This window comes from Sceloporus occidentalis, unplaced genomic scaffold (assembly GCF_023333645.1).
Source record: "Sceloporus occidentalis isolate IW3139 unplaced genomic scaffold, rSceOcc1.0.p SCAF_7, whole genome shotgun sequence".
Taxonomy (NCBI): Eukaryota; Metazoa; Chordata; class Lepidosauria; order Squamata; family Phrynosomatidae; genus Sceloporus; species Sceloporus occidentalis.
This window is the reverse complement of record NW_028316987.1, coordinates 95430024-95454849: the sequence shown is the minus strand read 5'-3', so window position 1 is coordinate 95454849 and position 24826 is coordinate 95430024. Positions and strand designations below refer to the sequence as shown.

General features: G+C 42.5%; 1 protein-coding gene across 3 annotated transcripts in view; it reads left to right on the top strand.

The window, feature by feature from the left end:
- The window catches only part of LOC149310152 (uncharacterized), a 45938-nt gene that overhangs the window by 4494 nt on the left and 16618 nt on the right, over positions 1–24826 (top strand). For 2 of the 3 annotated variants that reach the window (XM_089533798.1, XM_089533799.1), the window contains exons 2-15: positions 4896–5064; positions 5707–5811; positions 9077–9178; positions 9925–10071; positions 13161–13301; positions 14066–14227; positions 14661–14810; positions 15188–15391; positions 16963–17130; positions 18725–18880; positions 19100–19228; positions 20099–20269; positions 20805–20984; positions 22715–22786. In XM_089533798.1, the coding sequence (XP_089389924.1) occupies positions 4896–5064; positions 5707–5811; positions 9077–9178; positions 9925–10071; positions 13161–13301; positions 14066–14227; positions 14661–14810; positions 15188–15391; positions 16963–17130; positions 18725–18880; positions 19100–19228; positions 20099–20269; positions 20805–20984; positions 22715–22786 (2056 nt within the window). The remainder of the gene's footprint in view (positions 1–4895; positions 5065–5706; positions 5812–9076; positions 9179–9924; positions 10072–13160; positions 13302–14065; positions 14228–14660; positions 14811–15187; positions 15392–16962; positions 17131–18724; positions 18881–19099; positions 19229–20098; positions 20270–20804; positions 20985–22714; positions 22787–24826) is intronic. The other variant, XM_089533800.1, reaches the window with a different exon arrangement.

The window sequence follows — 24826 nt, the reverse complement described above, 5'->3', positions numbered from 1 at the left end:
GCCCTGGGGAACTCCAACAGAGAAGGGAACAGAGGATGAAGTCTGACCGCCTGCAACCACTGCAAAGGATCTGCCAGACAAATAAGATCGAAACCAGTCGAGAACAGAGTCTGAGAACCCAAGGTCAGAGAGTATGTCAACTAGAAGGCAGTGATCAACAGTGTCAAAGGCTGCAGACAGATCAAGAAGGATGAGAACAGAGTAAAGGCCATTAGCCTTGGCCTGTAAAAGGTCATTCGAGATCTTAGTGAGAGCTGTCTCTGTGGAATGCCTTGGGCAGAAACCAGACTGAAAGGGATCAAGAATGGAGTTGGCTTCAAGAAACTCAAGACAGCGAGAATAAACAACCCGTTCCAAGACCTTAGAAAGAAAGGGAAGAAGAGAAATCGGACGATAGCTAGACAACGAGGAGGAGTCGAGAGAAGGTTTTTTCAGAACTGGGGAAATGAGAGCATGTTTGAAGTCCGAAGGGAAGGAGCCTGTAAAGAGGGAGAGATTGAAGATATGGAGAAGCGAGGGCAGAAAAGAGGGAGCTATAGAAATTAGAAGACGAGTAGGAATTGGATCAAGAGAACAGGTTGCAGGTTTGAAAGAGTTCAGAAGTGTAGATAGTTCATCCAAAGAGGGAGGAGGAAACACAGAAAATTTTTTAGGGGAGGGCGATAGAAGATTATGAGCAGAAGAGGAATCAGGAGGGACTATCTCAGAGCGAATGGTGGTAATCTTGGAGACAAAATAATTAGCAAAGTCATTAGGAGAGAATGATGAAGAGACAGGAGGAGAGGGAGGTTTAAGCAGCGAGTTGAAGATGGAGAACAAACGCTGCGGGCGCCACTCATTGGCAACTGATGGCAAAAGAGGGAGGCATGGCTTTCCAAATTCCTGAGTTCCTCCTTGCAACTCTGACATTATTATTATTATGCAGTTGATATTTTATTGATCTTCATACACATTACAAATACACAGTACACAAAACATTAGACTGTATTCAGAACAACCCCCCATTCTCTCTGTCCTCCATATTACACATTCACATATAATAAACGCCAGTACAAACAATACAAACCAAGACAGTTAAATAAATATTTCCCAATCTGTTGAGGCAACAGCTTACATTGTTATTGTCCAAACTTACACATTTCTTGCAAAAGCAACGGAGAAGAAAAGGAAAAAATAAAAAATACACAAACATATACACAGATGTGTATATATCCTCAGACACATATATGTATGTGTATATGTGTGCGTATATATACTGTATATGCATATACATACACACACTGTTCCTGTTGTTTCACACTTTTTAGGTTAATTTCTTCTGCCATATTGTTATTTTTTCACTATCGATAGTTTGTGCTCAATTAATCTTTGGATCCGGAACCAACTACAGTTCCCAGAATTCCTTACCATTGAGCCATGGCAGTTAAAGTGGTCTCAGACTGGATTATTTCTGCAGCGCATCTGCAGCCCTAGTTTACACAAATTGAGAAAAAAACCAAACAAGTGAGAGAGCTGGTTGTCCATCCACTCTTCCTTATGACGCAACCCTGATTCTCTTGGCTGCCCTTTGCAAGGTTGGCAAAACGTGTTTATCACGGAGGAGGTGATGGCATGCAACTTGGGGAGCCAAGCCAGAAGCGCACCTGGAATTAAAGCCTTCTTCGTGAAAAGACCACCCTGTCAGGCTGGATTAGGCCCCAAGTCAGCCATGCACCGTTCCCCAGAAAAACTAGAAAATGAACAAAGGCAGCAAAAGGCTTCAGGGCAAGAGCACAAACTGCAGGATGGGCTTTGTGCCACTTTGCTGGGATGTGTCTGGTGCCACCTTAGCTAATGGCAAGGACGTCTTTGGAATACCTTTGTACCAAGCCTGGAAACTCCCAACTGGTCCAGAATGTGGCATTCAGACTGATTCCTGGGACATCCAAGACTGATCATATCACACCAATATTAAAATCACTCCACTGGATGCCAGTTAGTTTCCAGGCAAAGTACAAAATATTGATTATTACCTTTAAAGCCTTACATGGTTTGGGTCCAGGTTACCTATGGGATTGCCTTCTCCCATATAATCTGCCCCGAACACTCAGGTCCTCTAGAGGACATTTACTCTAGGTTGCCAACTGTCAGCCGGAGGACGTTTTCTTCAGCTACCCCCAAATTGTGGAATGACCTGCCAGAGAAGATGTGACAGTTGAAACCTCTGACGGCATTTAAAACAACATTAAAGACGCATCTCTTCCAACATGTCTACCCAGTCAATTTTAAATCATGACTTCTTAATCTGTATATGAACTCTTATGAGTGTATAGTAACGGTTTTATATAGTACAGAATATTGTATTTTAACTGTTGGTTTTATGTGTTTCTTTTTTAAATTGCATTTTGTATTTTAACATGCGCCCCCCCACCTTGAACCTTGAGGAGAGGCAGGAAAGAGATATGATATGATGATGATGATGATGATGATGATGATGATGATGATGATGATGATGATGATGATGATCTGTTGTGCCAGCTACCCACAGAAGTGATAGCATTGTTGGAGTAATGGAATCTTAAACTAAATAAAAATACTTTGAGTGACAGGTGACATGGAGTGACATGTATTCTGTGTGACAGACACAGACACGCATGGGCACATGGAACGAGGCAAAGTTGCAGCAAGCTTGTATCATGCTATGGGACACAGAGTAATGACCCAGAGCTACCCTGATATATAAGTGGGTCACGAGACTGGTCAGTATGGGTTAATGAGGAGTTATACTCTATATACTCATGTATAAGTCTAGAAATTTTAGTCAAAAAATTGACCCAAAAACCTTGAGCCGATTTATCCAAAGGTCAGTGCAAGTACTGTACTTTTTATATATATATAGGAGTTAAAGCACCATACTTACGTTGACCTGTGCATAAGTTGATTCAGGTTTATTGGGTCAAGTTTTTGACTAACATTTATAGTCAAAGGAACCATCCTTTGGTGAAAGGCAAGCGTGTAATCTGTCCTGAAAGCACTAGCATCTTCTGCTCTCTCATCCATCCAGTCTTTGGTGGGAGCCCAAACAGGTATGCTAGAATTTTGTATATTATATGGCATTGTTTTCCTTTGCTTTGTCCTTTGGTTCCTTTGTTACATGCCCCAAAGTTTTAACTTCAACTTATCCACAGGCCATATTGAAATCTATAATTTTGGCCCCCAAATCTGCCCTTAACTACATGAGGTTGATCTATAGTCAAGTATATACGGTAGTTGGAGTTGTGGTTGGTCGGAGGTTGATGGAGAGAAGTTGGAGTGTGTGTGTGTGTGTGTGTGTGTGTGTGTGTGTGTTGTATTGTACACATTGTAACTGAAGATAAAAGCGTTCAGAACTTTGGATGAACCACTATGTTTGTGAGTCTTGTTTTGTGTGTGAGAAGTGTGTCAGACCATTGCCAATATCGACAGCTGCTATTTTGCTTTTGTGGTTTTTCCTCTTCGCTGCTACAATATTGTTTGGGTGAATCTGGGTTGGTTTGTCCCTAGACTGCACCAGTAATTGGCTTTTCGCCTTGCCAACAAGCACATCAAAATGTGTGGCTTTTTTCTTGTGTCTGATGGTTCTTCCAAGTATCTTGGCCTTTTGAAATCTAGCTTAGAACAAGGGTAGCCTGTGTTGCAGAAGCATGATGATACACTTGACTACATTAATGCACTGTAATGCGTTGGAGACATTGCGTTCCTCCGAGTCTGAGAGAGGCAGGGCCTTTTCTAGACTAGACTAGACTAGGACACAGAGCAGTGGATTCAAGCTACAGGAAAAGAGATTCCACCTAAACCTTAGGAAGAACATCCTGACAGTAAGAGCTTCTTGGGAGTGGTAGAGTCTCCTTCTTTGGAGGTTTTGAAACAGAGGCTGGATGGCCATCTCTCTTGAGTGCTTGGATGGTTTCTTCCTGCATGACAGAAAAGGGGTTGGACTGGATAGTTCTTGGGGTTCTTTCCAATTCTAGGATAGTTATGATTATAAACAGTTTAAGCTTCGTGATTCCTATATTTCTGCCATGGGGACCATTCACACCACTCAATGACAGTGGACCCTTGGCATCCTCTTTGTATTGTTTTGCCTTGGACTGTTTTAAATTTTGTTAACCTCCTTGAGTCCCTGGACCAGGAGGAAGGTGGGATATAAATAAATGAGATACAAAATAGGATTCCCCAGCACAATATCATGGTAGGATACCCCAATCCTGACACCATGGCAGGCCGAGGTCTTTCTCAGAGGACAGGGAGGAGAAGGAAGAGGGGAAGGGGGAGATGTCGGATTGTGACTGACAGCTTTCCCAAATCCATCAGAAAGCCAAGAATACTCCTCTGTGGCCAATTCTGTTCATTACAGTGATCAATAACTGATTGCTTTTGGTGGTTGCACCAACCCTGCAAAGATTGTCAGCTCAGATCTTCTCAGGTTGCCCTGGCATTTGTCACATTCGGTGAGGTGACAGGAAGAGATGTCAGAAGCCATCGAGGTGATTCCTGCTTTCCCTGGATGCACCTCCACTCCTATGGCTTCCTTTCCATGAGTAGTTCTTCCCAATTTCCCAATGAAGTGGTGACGGCATCACTCAGTTGGATAGGGCCATAAAGTCCAACCTTCCACAGCCAAAGCCTCTGTGAGAATTGGCCATCCAGTTTGTGCTTAGAAACCTTCAATGAAGGAACAAGCGTTCGCCATCTTCCAAGGGAGTCTCACCCATCCTTTCCATACATTCTTGGAAGGGTTGTGAGGTTGTGAGAAACCCTTCTTAAAGAACTTTTGCAGGTCCATGTCTGGAGATAGTGAACTTTTAGATAGTCTTGATGCAAAGCATCTCTTTGAGCCTTCAGTTCAAGATACTAAAATAATTCATTGCATTTAGGTGGAGGTACCAAGAAGGATATCTCGGATGGTTGTTGGACCAGAGGAGGTGACATTTGAAGATGTGGCTGTCAATTTCTCTACTGAGGAGTGGACTACCTTGCAAGGCTGGCAGAAGGAGCTACACAAGGAAGTGATGCTGGAAAACTACACTTTGCTTCTCTCGTTGGGTAAGTTGATGTTGCCAGTGCAAGGTGACTTATGGCAGCCCTAAGGCGAACCTATCACAGGGTATTCTTGGCTTTGCCATTGCCATCCTCTGAGGCTGAAAGAGTGAGACTTGCCCAAGGTCCCCCGATGGGTTTCTGTAGATGAGCGGGGATTTGAATCCTGGTCTCCAGAGTCGTAGTCCAGCAGACAAATCATGCTGGCTTTCACCAAGGCAAGGAGGAGGACTAAATTTTCCCACTTTCATGGGCGTCCTGCGCCCCTAACCCCAGTGAATGTGGAGGGCCCACTTTACTATTCCTTTAAATTGTAAGCTGATCTGAGTCCCAATTTTGGGTAAAAAAGATTGAATACTACTACTACTACTAACTGCCACTACCAGGAGCAGTGGTGGTACAGTGGTTAAATGCTGGTCCTACAGCCACAACATTGTAAGTTCAATCCTAGAGGTTGGCTCCAAAGTCCACTCAGTCTTCCAACCTTTCGTAGGTCGGTGAAACAGATACCCAGCTTGTTGGGGGCAATTGGCTTCCACATTGTAAACTGCTTAGGGTGTGATAGTTCACTGATATGCAGTATAGAAATTAAATAATAATAATAATAATAATAATAATAATAATTTCTTACCTTGCTTCCACGAACAGGATGTTCTGTCCCCTCAGTGGAGTTTTCCTCCTTAATTTCTCAACTGGAAGGAGCCACAGAGGACCAGAAACTAGGCTGGGCTGATAGAGAAAACCAATGTAGAGGTAAGAGTCTCTTTCTGCAGTAAATGTGGACGGTTTTTGTTGTGATGCTCCCCAACCAAAACAATTTACAGCAACCAAGGAGTTGCTTTCCACCTTTTGCTTGAAGTGGACTTAAAATGGATCCTTTGCATGTCACATAAATCAACCCTATATAATTTCCAATATTATCTACGAGTATATGCAGATGAAGTAGTAATATTCCTTGACGATCCAATAACAGGTATCCAAAAAGTAGAAGTAATACTGGAAAAATTCGGGGAAATAGCTGGAATCAAGATAAACAAAAATAAAAGTGGAATTATAACTAAAAACTTAGAACAAAAAGAAATCGAAAGATTAAAAAAGAAAACCAAATTTAAAATAACTGACAAAATCAGATATCTAGGGATAACAATAACTAATCATAATGAGGAGTTATATAAAAATAATTATGAGGCTGTCTGGAAAAAAATTAAAGAAGATTTAAACAATTGGACCAGTAAGTTTTTATCACTTCTTGGAAGAACAGCGACAATTCAAATGTACGTGTTACCTAAAATGCTGTTTCTTTTTCAAGCCCTGCCCATATAAATAAATAAATCATCCTTTACATTGTGGAATAAAGACATAGTTAAATATATATGGAGGGGGAAAAATCCAGAATAAAATCCAAAGTGATGCAAGATAGGAAAGAAAATGGTGGACTAGGTCTCCCTAATCTTGAACTCTATTATAACGCCTGTGCACTTCTATGAGTTAAAGAATGGATCTTGCTAGACAATAAAAAATTATTAGATATAGAAGCGGTAGACATGAAATTAGGATGGCATGCACATTTGTGTCATGACCAAATAGACAAAGGATTTAATGCACATAACATCAGAAAGGCAATATTTAAAATCTGGGAAAAGTCTAAAGACTTCTTCTATTCAAAATTACCGAGATGGACCTCCCCGCAAGAAGCATATCACAAAGAGGAACATCAGGGAAGCCACAAGTGGATAAAATATGAAGACTGTCTGTTAAGCACAAAGGGGGAGATAAAAATAAAAACAAAAGAAGATCTGGAACAAGAGGGGGAAAGAATTAATTGGTTACATTACGAACAACTAAAACTAGAATTTAATAAAGATCTGAAAAACAAAGGAATAGAAATGGAGAAAATGGGATTTGACAAAATCATAATGGGAAACGAAAAAGGATTTATTAAAAAAAATTATAAGGTACTCCTAGATATTGAGTTAAAAGAAGAAACTGTGAAAGAAACCATGATAAAATGGATGGAAAATATAGGAAGAGTAATACCTTTAGTAATGTGGACAAAATTGTGGAAGAACAACCAGAAATTTACAAAATGTAATGTATTAAAAGAAAACTACCTCAATATTCTGCAGAGATGGTACCGGACCCCCTCAAGATTAGCTAAAATGACAAAAAATGTGGATGGAAACTGTTGGAAGTGTGGAGGGAAAGTGGGAACAGGGTATCATGTATGGTGGCAATGTGAAGAAATTCAAAAATATTGGAAGAAGATACATAAAGCAATGCAAGAAGTATTAAAAATAAATATACCCCTAGCCCCAGAATTATTTCTACTAAACATTGTAGATGTAATTCAACAAAAGCTGGATAGGAATCAGATTAGTGTCATATTGTATTTGATTACGGCAGCACAAATGTTTTATGCCAGACACTGGAAAACAAAGACAATACCAGACATAATAGAATGGAAAATAAAAGTTCATGATTTTAAAGAAATGGATAAACTGACAATGTATACAGCAGGGATAACAAAGCAAGAATACGAGAGGAAATGGGGAAGAGGTGGGGAAATGTGGTATTAACAGAAAAAGACTGATAGATTTATAGGGACAAAAAAGCCAAATTCGATTTTTGCAGAAATTTTTTTATTCAGTGGTATTTTCTTTAGATATAATCTGGTACCAATAGATACAGGTTTAAGAGAATCATAATGTTTACATAAATATATACAAAAGGATGCTGATGACAATTTATCTGTTCTCTTGGTTTTTATATTGAATTTTCTCACTTTTTTCTTTCTTTTTCTTTCTTTTTTCCCTCTTTTCTTCTTTTACGATATATATATGTATATATACACATACATATATTTTCTTTCTCTCTTCTTTTTCTTTTGATGATGTACTAATATGATTACGCACATAGGAGAAATTTTATATTTTGTTAAAATTCAATAAATATTATTTTTTTAAAAACCAACCCTATATTGTTGTTGTTGCTGGGTGCCTTCAATCGTTTCCGACTTATAGCGACCCTAAGGCGAATCTATCATGGGGTTTTCTTGGCAAGTTTCTTCAAAAGGGGTTTGCCTTTGCTATCCTCTGATTCTGAGAGTGTGTGACTTGCCTAAGGTCACTCAGTGGGTTTCCATGGCTGAGCGAGGATTCGAATCCTGGTCTATAGAGTCATAATCCCAAATCCAAAGCACTATGCCCTGTTTGCTTCTCTGTATTAACTAGCTGCATTTTTCTACATGGCCAAGTCTCTTTGAGAAGGACTAGTCAGTACAAGAAAGAATCTTGTGATGCCATAAAGTCAAACGTGTTCTGTTTTAGGCTGCATCTACACTGCAGAATTAATGCACTTTGATGCTGCTTCAGCTGCCAAAAAGTCTCAGAATAGGAAATAGTACAGAGACTGTCTTTGTCCCCCACTCTCTCTAAACCAGGGTGGCGGTGGTTTGTTGTTGTTGTGTGCCTTCAAGTCATTCCCAACTTATAGCGACACTAAGCCGAATCCTATGGAGCCCTGATGGCGCAGTGGTTAAATGCCTGTACTGCAGCCATTCACTCGAAACCACAAGGTTGCGAGTTCAAGACCAGCAAAAGGGCTCAAGCTCGACTCAGGCTTGCATCCTTCCGAGGAGGGAGCTAAAATGAGTACCCAGACTGTTGGGGGCAAATTAGCTTACTTGCTAATTAGCTTACTTGCTGTTCACCGCTATGATCTTTGGAATAGCGGTATATAAATAAAACAAATTATTAATTAATTATCACAGGGTTTTCTTAGCAGAGAGGGTTTGCCATTGCTATCCTCCAAGGCTGAGAGAATGTGACTTACCCAAGATCATCCAGTGGCTTTCCATGGCCAAGCCGGGATTCGAACCCCGGTCTCCCGATGCTCAAACGACTATGCACTCTGGCTCTTTTAAGGTGGTGGCTGGTGGGGAGTTAAAGAGAGATGTCCCTGTTTTGGGAGGGACTGTTTCTGATAATGTTTCTGACCGGCTGTTGTCTTTTTCTTTCAGGTGGAGGACCCTCTTTTCCAGACGATCTGGAAGGACCTTGGGACTTGGAGGGCATGAATCGCAAAGAGGACCGGTGCCTGACTCCAACTAATGACGGGGATGGTAAGAGACACAAGAAGGAATAGGAAGGGTAAAGATTGTGTACATCAGTGATGGGCAAAGTGTAGCCCACAGGTTGAGTGTTGGTCCCAGATGCTCTTTTATGGGCTTGTAGGACTCCCCATGGTTCCTCTGGATTGGTTTTCAAATGTAGGTATCCCTCTTTTAACATAGAGTGCATCTACATTGTAGAAATAAAGCACTTTGACACCCCTTTAACTGCCATGGCTCCATCCTACAGATGGTACTCAAAACCTTTTACCCTTGGCACCCCTCCTTTACATCTACATGCCCCTTCACCCCACACAACATGGTATATGAATAAGAACATTTTGTTTATTTAGTGTGCACGTTTTCATTTGCACATTCATACATGTTCTTAATTTGAATCTTCTTATTCATATTTTAATGTTTTATAAGGAAATAAACATTAAAATATGAATAGGAATGTGCAAAATAGGAATACGTATGAATGTGCGAAGGAAAATACGCACAAGAAGGAAACAAAATATTTTTATTGTTCAAATGAGAACAGTTTAAGGAAATTGGATATTCGACTCAACATGTATGTAAATTTTACACATTCAAAAGTTTGGGAAGAGGAAGAGGAGGAAAGATGAGGGTCTCTTGCGGCCCCCTTGGGTCCCATGCCCCCCGCGTGTGAGAACCACTAGTTTAATGGGTTTGCTCCAGTTGGGTCTAACAACTAGATTTTTGCCTAAAGGTTTATCATTCTCTCTCCCAAACAGGTGAGCATCAGAGCAGCCTTCACCTGTGCGCCCTCATGAAACTGGTCAAGGAAATTCCCGAATTTCTGTATGGGCACGGAAAAGCCCCCCAAGACCCCATCGTTGTTTCCGATGATGATGGCAGCGAATCTGAGGCGCATGGCGATGGTGAGTGTGCAGGCCATGCTGCTAACATTTCTGGTCACATTCCCATTATCACTAGGGCCATGTCCACTCTGGGGTTTAGTCCGAACTTGAAAGGATTTCCACATCGAGCATTCCTGATCTAAAATGCTGAATGTGTTTTGGATTTTTTTCCAGATTTTGGAATATTTGCATAGATAGTCACATATATTGATTTTTTTTATCCAGGTTTGGAAAATAATTTAAAATATATATATACATTCCCAAAAGCAAACCTTGCTTTCAACATTTTACATAAGGGACACCACTTTATGACGGCACCATTGTGCCGTCATAAAGGAATATAACTATGGAGCAGCCATAGATGTTGGCATCCATGGGGGATCCTGGAATGAAACCCCTGCAGATACGGAGGACCCATTGTACATAATGAGATCTCTTGGAGATGAGACGCAAGTTTAAACATGAAATGAATTTCTGTTTTGTATATACTTATACTGGGTGACCCTGTATCAAGCCACACTCTCTCAACCTCAGGGGAAAGCAGTGGCAAACCCCCTGGGAACAAATCTTGCCAAGAAATCCCCATGATAGATTTGCCTTAGGGTTGCCATAAGTCACAATGACTTGAAGGCACACAACAACAACAACAACAGCAACAACAACAACAACATGTCCTATAAACATAGGCTGATGGTAATTTTATACATAAGATTTTAGATAATTTTGTTCACAAAGCAAAGTTTCGGTACGCTGAACCATCAGAAAGGAAAGGTGTCCCTATTTCAGCCACTTGTATAGACAATGTTGGATTTTGTAATATGTAGGATTTTGGAAATCTGGATAAGGGAGAGTCAATCTGCAGCTGGAGAACATTTCAGCCTCCTTGGATATACAATATGGGCCTTAGAAGTGGCAGTTCTTGACCACAAAAGAATACAAAAGAAAGAGAATAAATTTGTGCATGAAACAAAGTTTGTGCACACTGAACCATCAGAAAGCAAAGAGGTCACTATCTCAGCCACTCGTATAGACAATTTTGGATTTTGGAATATATAGGATTTTGAAATTCTTGATAAGGTAGTTGCAGAACACGTCAGCCTTCATGGACATACAACATGGTCCTTAGAAGTGGCAATTCTTGACCAAAAAATAATGCAAGCGAAGACTAGAAAGAGAATAGTTATGTGTGTGAAACAAAGTTTGTGCACACTGAACCATCAGAAAGCAAAGGGGTCACTATGCAGTTCGACACCGCTTTAACTACCGTAGCTCAATGCTGTGGAATTCTGGGATTTGTAGTTTTATGAGCTATTTAGCCTTCTCCGTGAGAGAGCGCTGGTGCTAGAACAAGCTACAGATACAAGGAATTTGTGATGTGGAGTTAAAGCGGTATCAAACTTCATTAATTCTGCAGTGCAGATGCAGCCCTAGCTGTAGGCTATGAAACAAGTCTGTTATGTTAACACAGCTCATTTCTCCCTTAAAAATAAATAGATAAAATGAATCATGGAGTGCCTCCCCCTCTTTCTTCCTGTCAATTATGGAATTTGTGATGGATTATTCCTCCACCTCCAAAAAAATCTTGCAGGCTCATTGACAAGCGACTGTGAAATGCTTGACAGCTGTGGAATATTCATGAGATTAAGGACAGAAGTGATGAGAGAGACAGAGGAAAATGTCATGCAATTTATCAAATGGAGGCTTGCTGCTGGGAGGCAGACAGAGAGGGGATGTTTTGAGCCTGGTAGGCTTCTTAGATCTCGTCACAACCTGCAAAATAAACTGCATAAAATAAAATAAACAGGATAGATTGATGTTATTATCTTATCCCTGGAAGCTTGACTTGGTAGAAAAGGATAAGCAAAAACAGCCAAGTTAAGCAGGAAGACGAAAGTAACAGTGAAAACTAGAATGCAAACCAATGGATGCAAATTCCAAGCAATTCAAAGAAAAGAGATTCCACCCAAATATTAGGAAGAACCCTTTCTTTTTTTTTACTGCAACAGCTGTTTGGCAGTGGAATAGACTGTCTCAGAGGAACTCCATCTTTAAACAGAGATTGGATGGCTGTTTTCTATTTTCTACCATGGCGACATCCTGTAGAATTTGGGGATTTGTAGTTTGGAGAGTTCTCTGGATGAGGATTACAAATACCCCATGGAACTACAAATCCTGACATTGCATAGGATGGGGCCATTGCAGTTGAAATGGGGTCTCAAAGCACTGTAGCTGGGTAGTAAGGGATAAACACATGCAAGACAGGAAGCCCTCCACATGTGCGGCTTTGACTTTTACAGATGTTATTGTTCGTGGTTTTGATCAATACATTATCTCTAGAAATCACTAAGTTCTACATTGTGACTCTTCTGCAGGTTGACCATAGAGTCACACTGGAGGACCTAGAAATTCCTAGAGAGAACACTTCTTGGGGCATTTATAGGTCCTCCGGTGTGATTCTGTGGTCACACTCTGGCGAAAGTTGAGCATAGAGTCGTGGTGGAAGACCTCGCGATCCCTAGAGAGAACACTTCTATAGCCATTTGTAGGTCCTTCATGTGATTCACTGGTCAGCTTCCAGTGTAAGTTAACCAAAGAGTCACTCTGGAAGACCTGGAGATTCCTAAAGAGAACACTTCTCTAGGCCTTTGTAGGTCCTCCAGTGCAATTCTTTGGTCACCTTCCAGTGGAATTCATTTTTAAAACTGAGCAAACACCTCTCAAGGAATCTCCAGGTCTCCCAGTGCTGCTGTGACTGTATGGCAGAGTCACACTGGAGGACCTGGAGATTGCTAGAGAAGTGTTTGCTCAGTTTTTAAAAAATGTTTTTTAATGTGCAGTTTTCACAGGGCCCCTGTGCCCCTAACCCCAGTGAAGAGGGATGGCCCACGGTATAAAAAAGGAGAGGGAGAGGTGAAAGGGAAGGGAGTCTTGTGGACCTGACTGATTTGTTTTTGCATGAACTTTTTGGCATTTCAGTCTTTTTCCTGAGGTGCACAGATGGATAAATACATTTTCAATTGTGTGATTCTATCCTACAATCTATCCACATGTCCAAAGGACTTCATTGTCATCACAGGATTGTTGATTTGACATTTGCTTTGTCCTGGTAGTGAAAGCCAGAGAGCGAAAGGAGCGCTTCTGTCACCTGGGCCTACAGGGCAATATGGCTGACATTCTCCAGGGCCCACTCAGCCCTCCATATTCACTTGCCAGCAGCACAGAGGAGGAATGGATAGAGTCTCAGATTCAGGGTACGTACACAGAAGATGACTGTCAGGGCTAACCTATCCAGAAGTGTACAGTTGGCCCTCAGACTTGCCATCTGCAGATTCAAGCATCTGCGGACAGCAAGTTTGCATTGTCCATAATAGCGGTGCGTGCACATGGCTGCACCACCGTTAGTCAGTGCACACGGCTGTGCCATCATTAAGTTCCATTGTCGCCAGTGGCAATGCAGCAGTATGCACACGCCACCATGGGACAATGGACGCTCTCCCTAATGGCAGCACAGCACATGCACTGCCATTCGGGACAATGGAACTTGAGCATTTGCAGATTTTGGTATCTGCGGGCAGGGGACTCTGTAACATGGGTTTTTCCCAGTGTATTTTAATATTATATTTAATTTTTTATAGTATTATTGAATAGTATTTAAATGTTTTATTCTGCAGTTGCTTGTAAAGCGTCATGTACATTGATGGCGCTGTATAAATTGATGATGACGATAATGATGATAGTGCTATATAAATAAAGGATGATGATCATAATGATGATGAAGAGTAGCTTAGGAGAAGGAGAGTAGCTTAGCCACCTGAGGAGGGAATTCCACACCTTTCCTAGTTTGCAATGGTCCCTGCCTTATTTAAACGGTGTGAAAAATACTTGTTTTTCAAAATCAGAAATTGTTAGATGTTCATGTTTTTTTAATTAAATAACACGAACCCCAAGAGAAGGCTTCCTTAAGGGCATTCCTTTACTGACTGGATATTTTTGCATTGCTTATTTGCTGTCCCAGAAGTGGCAACAAACACAGAGCTTGCTGGAGAAGGGAACCCGGCCCATCATTTGCTGAAGTGTGAAACGGAAGCCCCCCTCAACCTGCCCTGTCAATTTGGGGTGCAGAATGGGAGCCCCCAAACAGAGATGGAGGCGGAGGCTTGCACAGAGAGCACAGCAGGTGAGTCGGAAACCCAGGTGAGTTAGACACGAGTTTATAGTAGCACATTATTACACCCATTTTCCTAGGAAACTAATTATTAAAATTCCCTCTTGGATTTTTGGTGTGTTTATGAAGAAAAACAAAATGAGAGAAGGAAAAGAAAGGGGGAAAGGATGGGCAAATAGCTAGGATGGAAAGGTAATCTTGGTGCCTAAATATAAGATGATCAATATAACCCAAGGGTGGATGCAGCCACTGTCTCCCCAGTGCTGCTGAAAAGGAAAAAATCTAGGTGGAAGAAAAAGACTTTGCAAAAAGGAGCCTCTTTGTATATAAGTGTATATTTTGGTATATATATATATAGATATATATATATACCAAAATAAGTGAAGGAGACCTGTATTTGGGTCATTGATAGTCTAACTTTCTGTTCACTGTTTCCTTAAAACAGACACGCTCCTCAGAGGACTCCCTGTTCATGAGGAGAATGAAGAACAGGAGGACAGGGCAGGAGGCCATGATTCTCTGAAGAATGGTGAAAGCAGAGACACAGAGCCAAGCAGAACAGAAGCTGGAGTTGGAGAAGAGCATCCACCGAAAGGTAAAAAATCAGTGGAGAAAAGGCTCTGATTTGCCACAGTCCAGGACTCTCCAAGCTTTTGGAATGCAAATGTTGCAAGAAGACATAAAACACAGTCAAGAAAAGTTGGGCAGTAAGCAAAATATTTCAAAATATGGCCGTTTCAGATGCCCACCTAGAATTCACAAGTCTGTATGTAACAGACCATCTGTTGGACCCAAATTCTATTATTGTTGTTTTTGCAGTTTTCTGCACTTAGAACCATAGAATCAGAGTTGGAAGGGGACCACAAAATCCATGTAGTCCAACCCTGCTGCCATGTAGGAATACACAACTTTCCAATGGTAAGCCTATGAAGGTTCTCAACTGATTTGTCCCTTGATTATTTTGCCACACAGAACCCATTGCAGATCCTGGCCATCAGCTGTTACCCAGTTTGCAGAAGAAAGCTGAGTTGGACTGCCCTTCCCTGCTCACCCCTTTCAGCAGCATTATTGGGTCTGGCAATTCTTCCTCAAAAGACTGGAAGGGACCTGAGACAGTGAATATGAGACCTGATAAGGAAGATGCTTCTGAACAGGTGTCTTTGAACATGGCACCAGGTTTGTAACCTAGGGACGGAGGCCTGGGACAAAGGAACACATCTGATCTTTTTAGTGGGAGTTTTTGAGACCAGGGACCCCTCACCACCCACGCAGCTTCCACATTTTTAGTATTGTTGTTGTGTGCCTTAAGTTGTTTCCGACTAAGGCAACACTATTGTGCAGTTTTCTTGGCAAGATTTGTTCAGCGTAGGGTTGCCTTCCTCTGAGGTTGAGAGAGTGCAACTGGCCCAAGGTCATCTAGTGGGTTTGCATGATGGAGCAGGGATTCGAACCCTGGTTTGCAACATCCTAGTCCAGTGCTTAAACCACCACACCATGCTGGCTCCCTCCACATTTTTAGCATTTTCATTTTAAAGAGAAATCCCTCCATGCCCCCAGAAGTCAACTTTGTGTTCATGTTGCATTGCAAAAAAGGACCACTCTGAATCTAAATGATTCTGTGATGGTGGTGGAACCAAATGTGGTGGAATCCCCTCTAACTCACCCCTGCCAGGATATGTGACAAATTCTGCCTAAGGTCACAAGGTCTAAACATGAATATGAACATGAACATGAATTGTTTCATAATTCTGGATAAGGGAGCCTCAACCTGCACATGTGGAAAAATACTCCCAAAAATCATGAGATAGGAATATAGAATCATAGAATCATAGAGTCGTAGAGTTGGTACTAAAATATAATGCCTAAAGACAGTAGTCCCTCTCTATTTATGTGGGTGGATTTTTTTAAAACTAATTTTCAAAACAGAAAATAGTGGTTTTTACATTCTCTCCCCAAGACTACTATCTCATTTTATAGCTCAAACGTGTAACTCATGAACAGTATGCTAAAGATAGTTTCTGTGAGTTATCAGTCTTGGATAATAATTGAAATTATACCTATCAGGTCTCCTTTTGACATATAAGACAAGACCTTTATGTTCATGAACATAGTGTTCTTAACATCTTTTGTTTGGGCCAGGGGTAGGCAACCTGCGGCCCGCGGGCTGGATGCAGCCTGGCGAGGCCTTGGAACCGGCCCCAGACTGTTCCTGCCGCCGGTTGCCGCCGGGGCCTTTGGGGGGGCAATTGTCTATAGAAGCCTCAGAAACATGCATTTATATTAACATTTTTTTTAAAATCAGCAAATTTTTTCGTGTGTCCTCCACTTTTTTAAAAAAAGTGTCCACCATTTGAAAATGTTGTCCTACATTTGTCCCGGTTTATTAATTTATTTAAATTTTTAAAAAATTATTTCATTATTTATTTTTTGGCTTCGGCCCCCCAGTTGTCTGAGGGACAGCAACCCGGCCCCCAGCTCAAAAAGGTTGCCTACCCCTGGTTTGGACAATAGGGATGAGTACTTTAAAGTGCCTGAAACAGATTCTTCATCCTACTGATGTGGAATCTATTAGGAGCTACTGGGTTTATCTCATAGAATGATAGAGTCAGAAGAGACCCCCAAAGGCCATCCAGTCTAACCCGCTTTGGCCATGCGGGAACACACAATCAAAGCACCCCTGACAGATGACCATCCAGTCTCTGCTTGAAAACCTGTTCTCTATAAGCTATACTCTTCCTTTCATTTAGAGATGAAAGCTGAGGAGAAGCCCCTCCATGGTCTCCTGAAGTGCCTGAAGGAACTCATTGTCCACCAGCCCCAACAACCACCCCGTAAAACTCCTCTTGGTGGCTGTCAAGAAACCCTTGGACACAGAAGAAGGGATGTGGGGAGTGGTGGATCGCCACCCATCCGAGGTGAGTTTTGGGTGCAACAACCATTTCTGAAATTAGGGGTTTTGGTAGCTCACTTTTTTCTACCTTGGCTTGTATTTTGCATCTGCAGCGGCCACAGATGTCATAGGATTCCTTGTAGTTTGTTGTTGGGGTGCGTCTTCAAGTTGTTCCCAACTTATGGAAACCCTAAAGTGAACCTATCATGGGGTTTTCTTGGCAGGATTTGTTCAGAGGAGACTTGTCATTGTCTTCCTCTGAGGCTGAGAGCATGTGACTTGCCCAAAGTCAACCATTGGGTTTCATGGCTGAGCTGGGAATTGAACACTGGTCTCCAGAGTTGTAATCCAACACTCAAACCACTACGCCACATTGGCTCTTCCTTGTAGCACTTCTATTTTTGTATGGCACATGACCACAAGACCGCATGCACTTCTTCCACCAGCAAGGGACAGTTGTGCAACTTGCTTAGACACTTGGGACTGAATCCTATAAGTTAGTTGCAAACTGAGTAGACCCATAGACTCAACTGTTGAATGAGCAGTCAAAACATAGCCAAATCCCATTGATTAAAAGGGTCTTCGTTGTTGTTATGCACCTTCAAATTGATTTCAATTTATGGTTAACCTCTTATAGGGTTTTCTTGGTAAGATTTCTTCAGAGGAGATTTGCCTTGCCTTCCTTTGAAGCTGAGAGTGTGTGACATATCCAAAGTTACCCAATGTGTTTCTGTGGCTGATGAACTGGTATTTGAACTCTGGTCTCCAGGACTCCTAGGGTGCATCTATATGGAGCCATCCTACAGAATCCTGGGATTTGGTAAGGCACCAGCACTCATAGGCAGAGAATGCAAAAGACCTTGTAAAACTACAAATCCCAAGGTTCTGTAGGATGGAGCCACAGCACTTAAACTAGTGTCAAAGTGCATTATTTCTACAGTGTAGATGCTCCCTTAGTGTAACACTCCGACTAATGTACTACACTGGTTTCCATTTCAAGATTCATTGAGAAGAGGCTTGTCCTTACTTTCCTCTGAGGTTGAGAGGGTGTGACTTGCCCAAGGTTATCCAGTGGGTTTCCATGGCTGTAATGAGACGATTTAAACCCTGGGCTCCTAAAGACCTAGTCCAACATTGCAACCATGCTGATTTTCATTGGCAGCATTTATTGAGAGAATGTGACTGGTCCAAGATCACTCCATAGGTTTCTGAGATGCTGGCATATTTCAGAACCATGTAAAATAGATGAGGCAAGAAAATGTAGGAGCTTGTATGCCCTAATACATTCCTACTCAATTCCTCAGTGCTTCACAAAGCTCTCATTTATTGCGAATGTTATTACAGTGGGCCCTTGGGATCCACTGGAGTTTATTTCCAGGACCCCCCATGAATACCAACATTCATGGATGATCAAGTTGCAGTAAATACAAATGGCATAGTGAAATGGTGTCCATTATATTAAATGACAAAATCAAGGTTTGCTGTTTGGAATTTATATATTTTTTGAATATTTTTGTGCCATGCACAGTTGAATCCGCAATAGAAAATCCATGGATATAGACGAGTGACTGCATTTTAATTTCTCCCTAATGGTCCTGATTGTTCATTTCTTTATCTAGTTAAAACTGAAGCAATGGAAGAGGGGCCGCTTGCCCATAGTCCACGGAGGGAAGGAGCTGGTCCTCCTCTTACTCCAAGAGGCAATCTTTTCCAGACAGAAGGAAGCGGGAGAATAAATGCACCGCAAGTGAAGGGTGACTTCCCCCTTGCAAGAGGTAAGATGCAGCATTTTCCCTTGTCTCTGGATTTCTGTACAGGATAGGTCTTAAGCTGCACCAAAGCTGCACTCCTGTGCTTAGGAATGGCTTTGGCGCGACCTCCGGATTCTTAGGACCCATGCATCATTTAAATAGCATACCTCCAAAGAGACCCGAAGCAGCTTTATTTTGGCAGTCTGTAACAGGTCATTATGTTTCTTTTTGGGGTTTCTTTAGTAAAAGTCAAGCGGGAAAAGAACAGTCCCCCACTTCAATACCCAGATGGATCCAGTAACTCTGCCAACATCTCTGGACCCACTGGCCAAGAGAGGAGAGCTGAGGAGACCAGTGCCTTGGGCATGAAAGGTAAGATTGCTCTTTTTCTGGCTGGCTGACTTGGCAGTATTGAATGGGATTGCCACAAACTAGATACCAACTCTGCCACACCTGTATTCAGGGAATGTCATCACAGGCTTCAATATTAGAGGGACTTTCACAGGCTCATCCTCCAATGTGATTTATGCCATACTATGTCAGCCATGCCCTTCAGCACTCTACATTGGGCAAAGAGACTAGTCTCTGTGCCAGAGGATAAATGGACATAAATCAAACATTAGGAACACACAGTTGCAGAACACTTCAGTCTCCCTGGAAATTCTATCTCAGACCTCAAGACAGCAGTCCTTGAACAAAAGAACTACAGATGAAGATTGAAAAGAGAAACAGCAGAACTGGAATTTATCCACAGACTACAGTTCATCAGCAATGGGTTGAACAGTGATAGTGGCTTCCTAGCACACTACACACTTTTCGCACACTACACACGCTATATAGTCCCCATCCTCATGAAAGTGCCCTTGATCTGTTCATCGCATCCTTTTCTTTTTCTCACACTACATTGCAATATACTCATTCATATGATTATCTGTTCTCCTGCTGAATGCTGCAGTGATCTGGCTACCTATATCCCCCGATGACCATTGTTAAAACTGCCTTTGCCAAATCATCTCCATACCCATAGGTTTTGAATTTGAATTGAAGTTCTCAGATGCAAATGACTATGTAGGTCTGCCTCTGGGTTCTTCACTCCAGAAGTATACCTCTGAAGAAGTAGGTCTACGAAAACTCATTCTACCCGCTTCCTTATTTCAGTTGGTCTCAAAGGTGCTGCAAGATCCCTGTGCATACTGATTTTCCAGACTAACATGGCTATATCTTTTAATTTCTGTGCCACAGTTAAACTGGAGGCTGGAGATGAGGGAGAGGACATCCCTTTGTCAGCCCTGAAAGGACCCCCAGAAGAAGAGGAAGAGCAATATCTCCAGCCCTGCTTGTTGAATAGTGGCTCCTCTCACAGTGGTGCAGAGCCCAGGATGGATCAGGGCATCTGGGCCCCGTATCCGGAGGGTAAGGCAGAGTCCAGACTGAGTCCTCGATCAGACGATTCTCAATCAGACGAGGCTTGGATCCTTCCTTTGGCTGGCTTTAAAGGAAACATGGAAAGGGATCTCTCCCTTCCCAGCTGTCCTCTAGCGGACATTTGCTCCGGTCAGTCAGGACTTAGGTTGGCATCTGTCAGCCAGAGAACGTTCTCTTCAGCCACCCCAAAACTGTGGCATAACCTGCCAGAAGAGTTTCAACAGCTGAATACAGTATGCTGTCTGAATTTAAAACAACATGGAAAGCCAATCTCTTCTGGCAGGCTTATCCAGATGATTTTTAAATTGTGAATTTAGATGTTGAAATTTAAATGTGGACTGTTTTAAAACAGTTTAAACAGTTGCTTATTTTAATTAATGTTTTTAATTGATGTTTTGCACTGTTGATTTGCTATTGTTCCCTGCCTTGATCCATGGTGAGAGGTGGGTAAGAATTATTATTATTGTTGTTGTTGTTGTTGTTGTTGTTGTTAAAGCTATTCTCGCCTCCATTCCCACCACAGAGTGGAGTCCAGCCACCAGCCCTCTCCATGGCCTCTTGAAGTGCCTGAAAGAAATCCCCGTCCCTGGGCCACCCTCTTCTAAACTGTTCCCGGGAAAAAGAGCGACACTAGCATCTGGAGGAAGAGGAGAAGAAGAAGGAGGGAAAGAGAGAAGGAAAGGGGGAAGAAGAGGAAGGCTTGGTATGTAAGTCCCAATGTGGTACCATGCATAATGGAGGAGGAACTGGGTGCACAGCATCGGATGAAGGGCTTCCAAATTCTTGGTCTTGTTTAGAACCATCAGTGATAGCATAAAGCAGTCCCCCCGCCCAAAAAAAAACACCCCTAGCCTTCCAGGTGTTCTGGACTTTGGTTCCCAGAATATTGGCCAAGATGGCTGAGGCTTCAGGGAGTTGAAGTCCAAAACACCTGGAGGACCAGAGTTTGGGAATCACTGGCATAGAGTTTGGGGGGAAAGTTACTTTTGGGGGATTACAAAAAGTCCCACAAAACATAACGTTCCTGAGCTCTGCTGCAAGACCGTGTAATTCTGAGCACTGGCTTTCTAGATATTTGGTCATCTTTTGGGCCTCATGGGTCTTGTGTGGGGAGGGGACACAGACGGGGGCCAGGATACTGGGACTCCAAAAGCTAAACTCCCAAGTGAGGAGTTTTTCCAACAAGTGCTTTTTTTCCTGTCCCATTTGTTTTCTGTCCCATTTTATTCTTGCTTCTTCCTTCCCAGATGTCTAAATGGGATGAAAACATCCTTGGAGCAGAAACTATCCACACTGCATAGTTAGAGCAGTTTCACACCAGTCTTAACTGTCATGGCTCCAGCCTATGGATTCCTGGGGCTTGCCTTTTGGGGAGGGATTTAGAAGTCCCACATGATGTGACAGGGAATGCACAAGAGAATTTGAGGTGCTCCCCACCAGATTACAGATTTTAGAAATCCATAGGATGGAGCCATGACAGTTAAAGCTGTACATTACACTGATTTTGCATGGATATTGAAGGGGAAACAAAAAATCTCTTTGCCTGTGCTAACTTAAAAATGCTTGTATCTCTGTTATTTCTGTATCCTGGGGCTAGGGATGTTCTTCCAAAAGAACAGACTGATGCTGCGAAGTTTACAAAGGGCATTTTGTTCCATAAAATGCCACAAAAACTGTGGAATGGGTTATGTAACAAGGACCGGAGAATGGCTGCTTACTTTGTAGGAGGCAACTGATGCCTAGACGCTTTGACTTATAACAAATTCATTAGCTTCATGCAGTGTTCCCTGCAATAGTATTAATAGTATAATAGTATATTAAAATGTAAGAGCTTGTGACTTTGGGCTCCCATTCTCTCCAGATTCTGGTCTATCAAAAATGAGAGACAAGGGCTGCTGCCACATTACTGAAATAAAGCAGTCTGACACCACTTTAACTTCCATGGCTCACTGCTATGGGCTTTTGGGATTTGGAGGTTGGTGTGGGCACCAGAGTTCTTTGACAGGAAGTATAAATATCTCACATAACTACACATCCCAGAATTCCAAAGCACTTGAGTCATGGCAGTTAAAGGGGTGTCAAACTGCATTAATTCTGCAATGTAGATGCAACCTCACTTGGGGTGCATCTACATTGTAGAAATAATGCAACTTGACACCACTTTAACTGCCGTGGCTCCATCCTACAGAATCCTGGGATTTGTAATTTTGTGAGGCATCAGCACTCCTTTGGGCAGAGAAGGCTCAAAAAATGATCTTGTAAAACTACCCATCCCAAGATTCCCTAGGATGGAGCCACAGCACTTCAAGTGGTGTCAAACTGCATTATTTCTACAATCTAGACTAGACGAAAGAGACCTCTTGCATCATGTGGATGACATTCTGCAAATGAATAAGAGCCCTGGACTCATCCTGTCTTTCTCTTTCCCCCCAGACCTGCACAGTGAATGGGTGACACCAGAAAAGATAACCCATTGCCCCACATCACCTGCGGTAACAGGCTGTGGTAAGGGGGCCACATTTGATTTGCACCCAAGACCTTTCAGTGGCAGCTGGTTTCTCAAAAATTGTGACTTTAGCTTGAGTTCATGATTGTACTTCTATGGGGTTTTCCCATCAATGGCAGTCACGCTGGTACAGTCAGCCCTCCATATCCATGGATTCTGCATCCGCAGCTTGGAAATACAGTGGACCATCCACATTTGCTGGGATTAGGGGCGCAGGACCCCCATGGATGTGGAAAAACCACAAATTTAAAAAAACATATTTTTTTTCCTGAGAGATCACCTCAACTTATAATGTCTAAATAATGACTCAGACTGTAATGCCTAAATAATGCCTAAAACTCAAAGCTGCCCCACTGATGTGGAAACTACTACTGTAGTCATCACAGACGTATTTCGGGGCCAAGACAGGATGAGACACGTTCCTAGAGATATTCTGAACTCGGTTCAAAAATTGTACTTGTGAGTTTCTCTGAGATTTGAGCCATGCCCAACATGTTCATGTTGATCTCAATTGTGCTGCATTAATTATTGTTTCGTTAATTGTTAAGTATTGTATTGTGAATTGTATTTTTTTTAATTTGTAAGCCATTTTGCATCTCAACTGTGGGAACAAAGTGGGATATAAATAGATATCATTCTCGCTGTCTTGAGTTTCTCAAAACCAACTCCATTTTGGATCCCTTCCAGTCTGGTTTTCACCCACGGCACTCCACAGAGATGGCCCTCACCAAGATCTCAAATGATCTCCTGTGGGCCAAGGCGAACGGCCTTTACTCTATCCTTGTCCTCCTCGATCTCTCTGCGGCTTTCGATACCGTGGACCTCTGTCTTTTAGTTGACTTACTTTCTGACCTCGGCTTCTCGGGCTCCGTTCTCGATTGGTTTACATCTTATCTGTCAGATAGATCTTTTGCAGTGGTCTCGGGTGGCCAGACTTCGTCCTCTGTTCCCCTATCTGTTGGAGTTCCTCAGGGTTCTGTCTTGGGTTCCCTCTTGGTCTCTCTATACACACTGTCTCTCGGTAAACTTACCAGTTCTTTCGGCTTCTCTTATCATCTGTACGCTGATGATACCCAGCTATATCTTTCTACCCCTGACCTTTCAGCAGGACTTGAGCAGCAAGTTTCATCTTGTCTGACAGCTGTCTCCCAATGGATGTGCCATTGGCGCTTGAAGCTCAGCATGACCAAGATGGAGCTTCTTGTTTTCCCTCCTAAGCCCACCCTTCAATATTCCTTTTCTATCTCTGTCGACAACATCTCTATTCAACCGGTTCAGGAAGCCCGCAGTATTGGTTTCATTTTCGACTCCTCTTTGTCATTTATCCCTCAGATCCAGGCCACAGCCAAGGTCTGTAGATTTTTTTTCTCTATAATATTTCCAAAATCCGTCCATATCTCTCTGCTTCTACTGCAAAGACTTTGGTCCATGCCCTAGTGGTCTCTCGACTTGACTACTGCAACCTTCTCTTGGCAGGGCTTCCTCTCTCTCACCTCCACCCATTGATTTCTGTTCAGCACTCAGCTGCTCCTATCACCTCACTCGCTTGCCGGTATGACCATGTCTCCCCCCGTTGTCATCCCTTCACTGGCTCCCCTTTCCCTTCCGCATTCGGTACAAGCTTCACCTGCTCACCTTTAAAGCCCTACATGGGCTGGCCCCTCCCTATCTCTCTCAACTTCTTTCCCTCTACATCCCCACTTGTTCCCTCCATTTTGGTAGCCAGGGTCTCCTGTCCCAGCCCAGGATTTCCACGGCCCCATCCCAGATTCGTCCCTTCTCGCTTGCTGCCCCCCACTCCTGGAACCTCCTCCCCTTACAAGCCCGACTCAACATGTCTCTAACCAGCTTTAGAGCCGAGTTAAAGACCATATTGTTTAGGGAAGCGTTCCCAGGGAGTCTGTGATTGTGACCTGGTTGTTCTGATGCTTGATTCAATACTGGATATTTGTTGTTTTACTTGTTTCTTATGATGTTTTTAATTTGTTGTTTTAACTTCTAGATTGTACGCCAAAGGCAGGCTTTTATATATTTTTGAT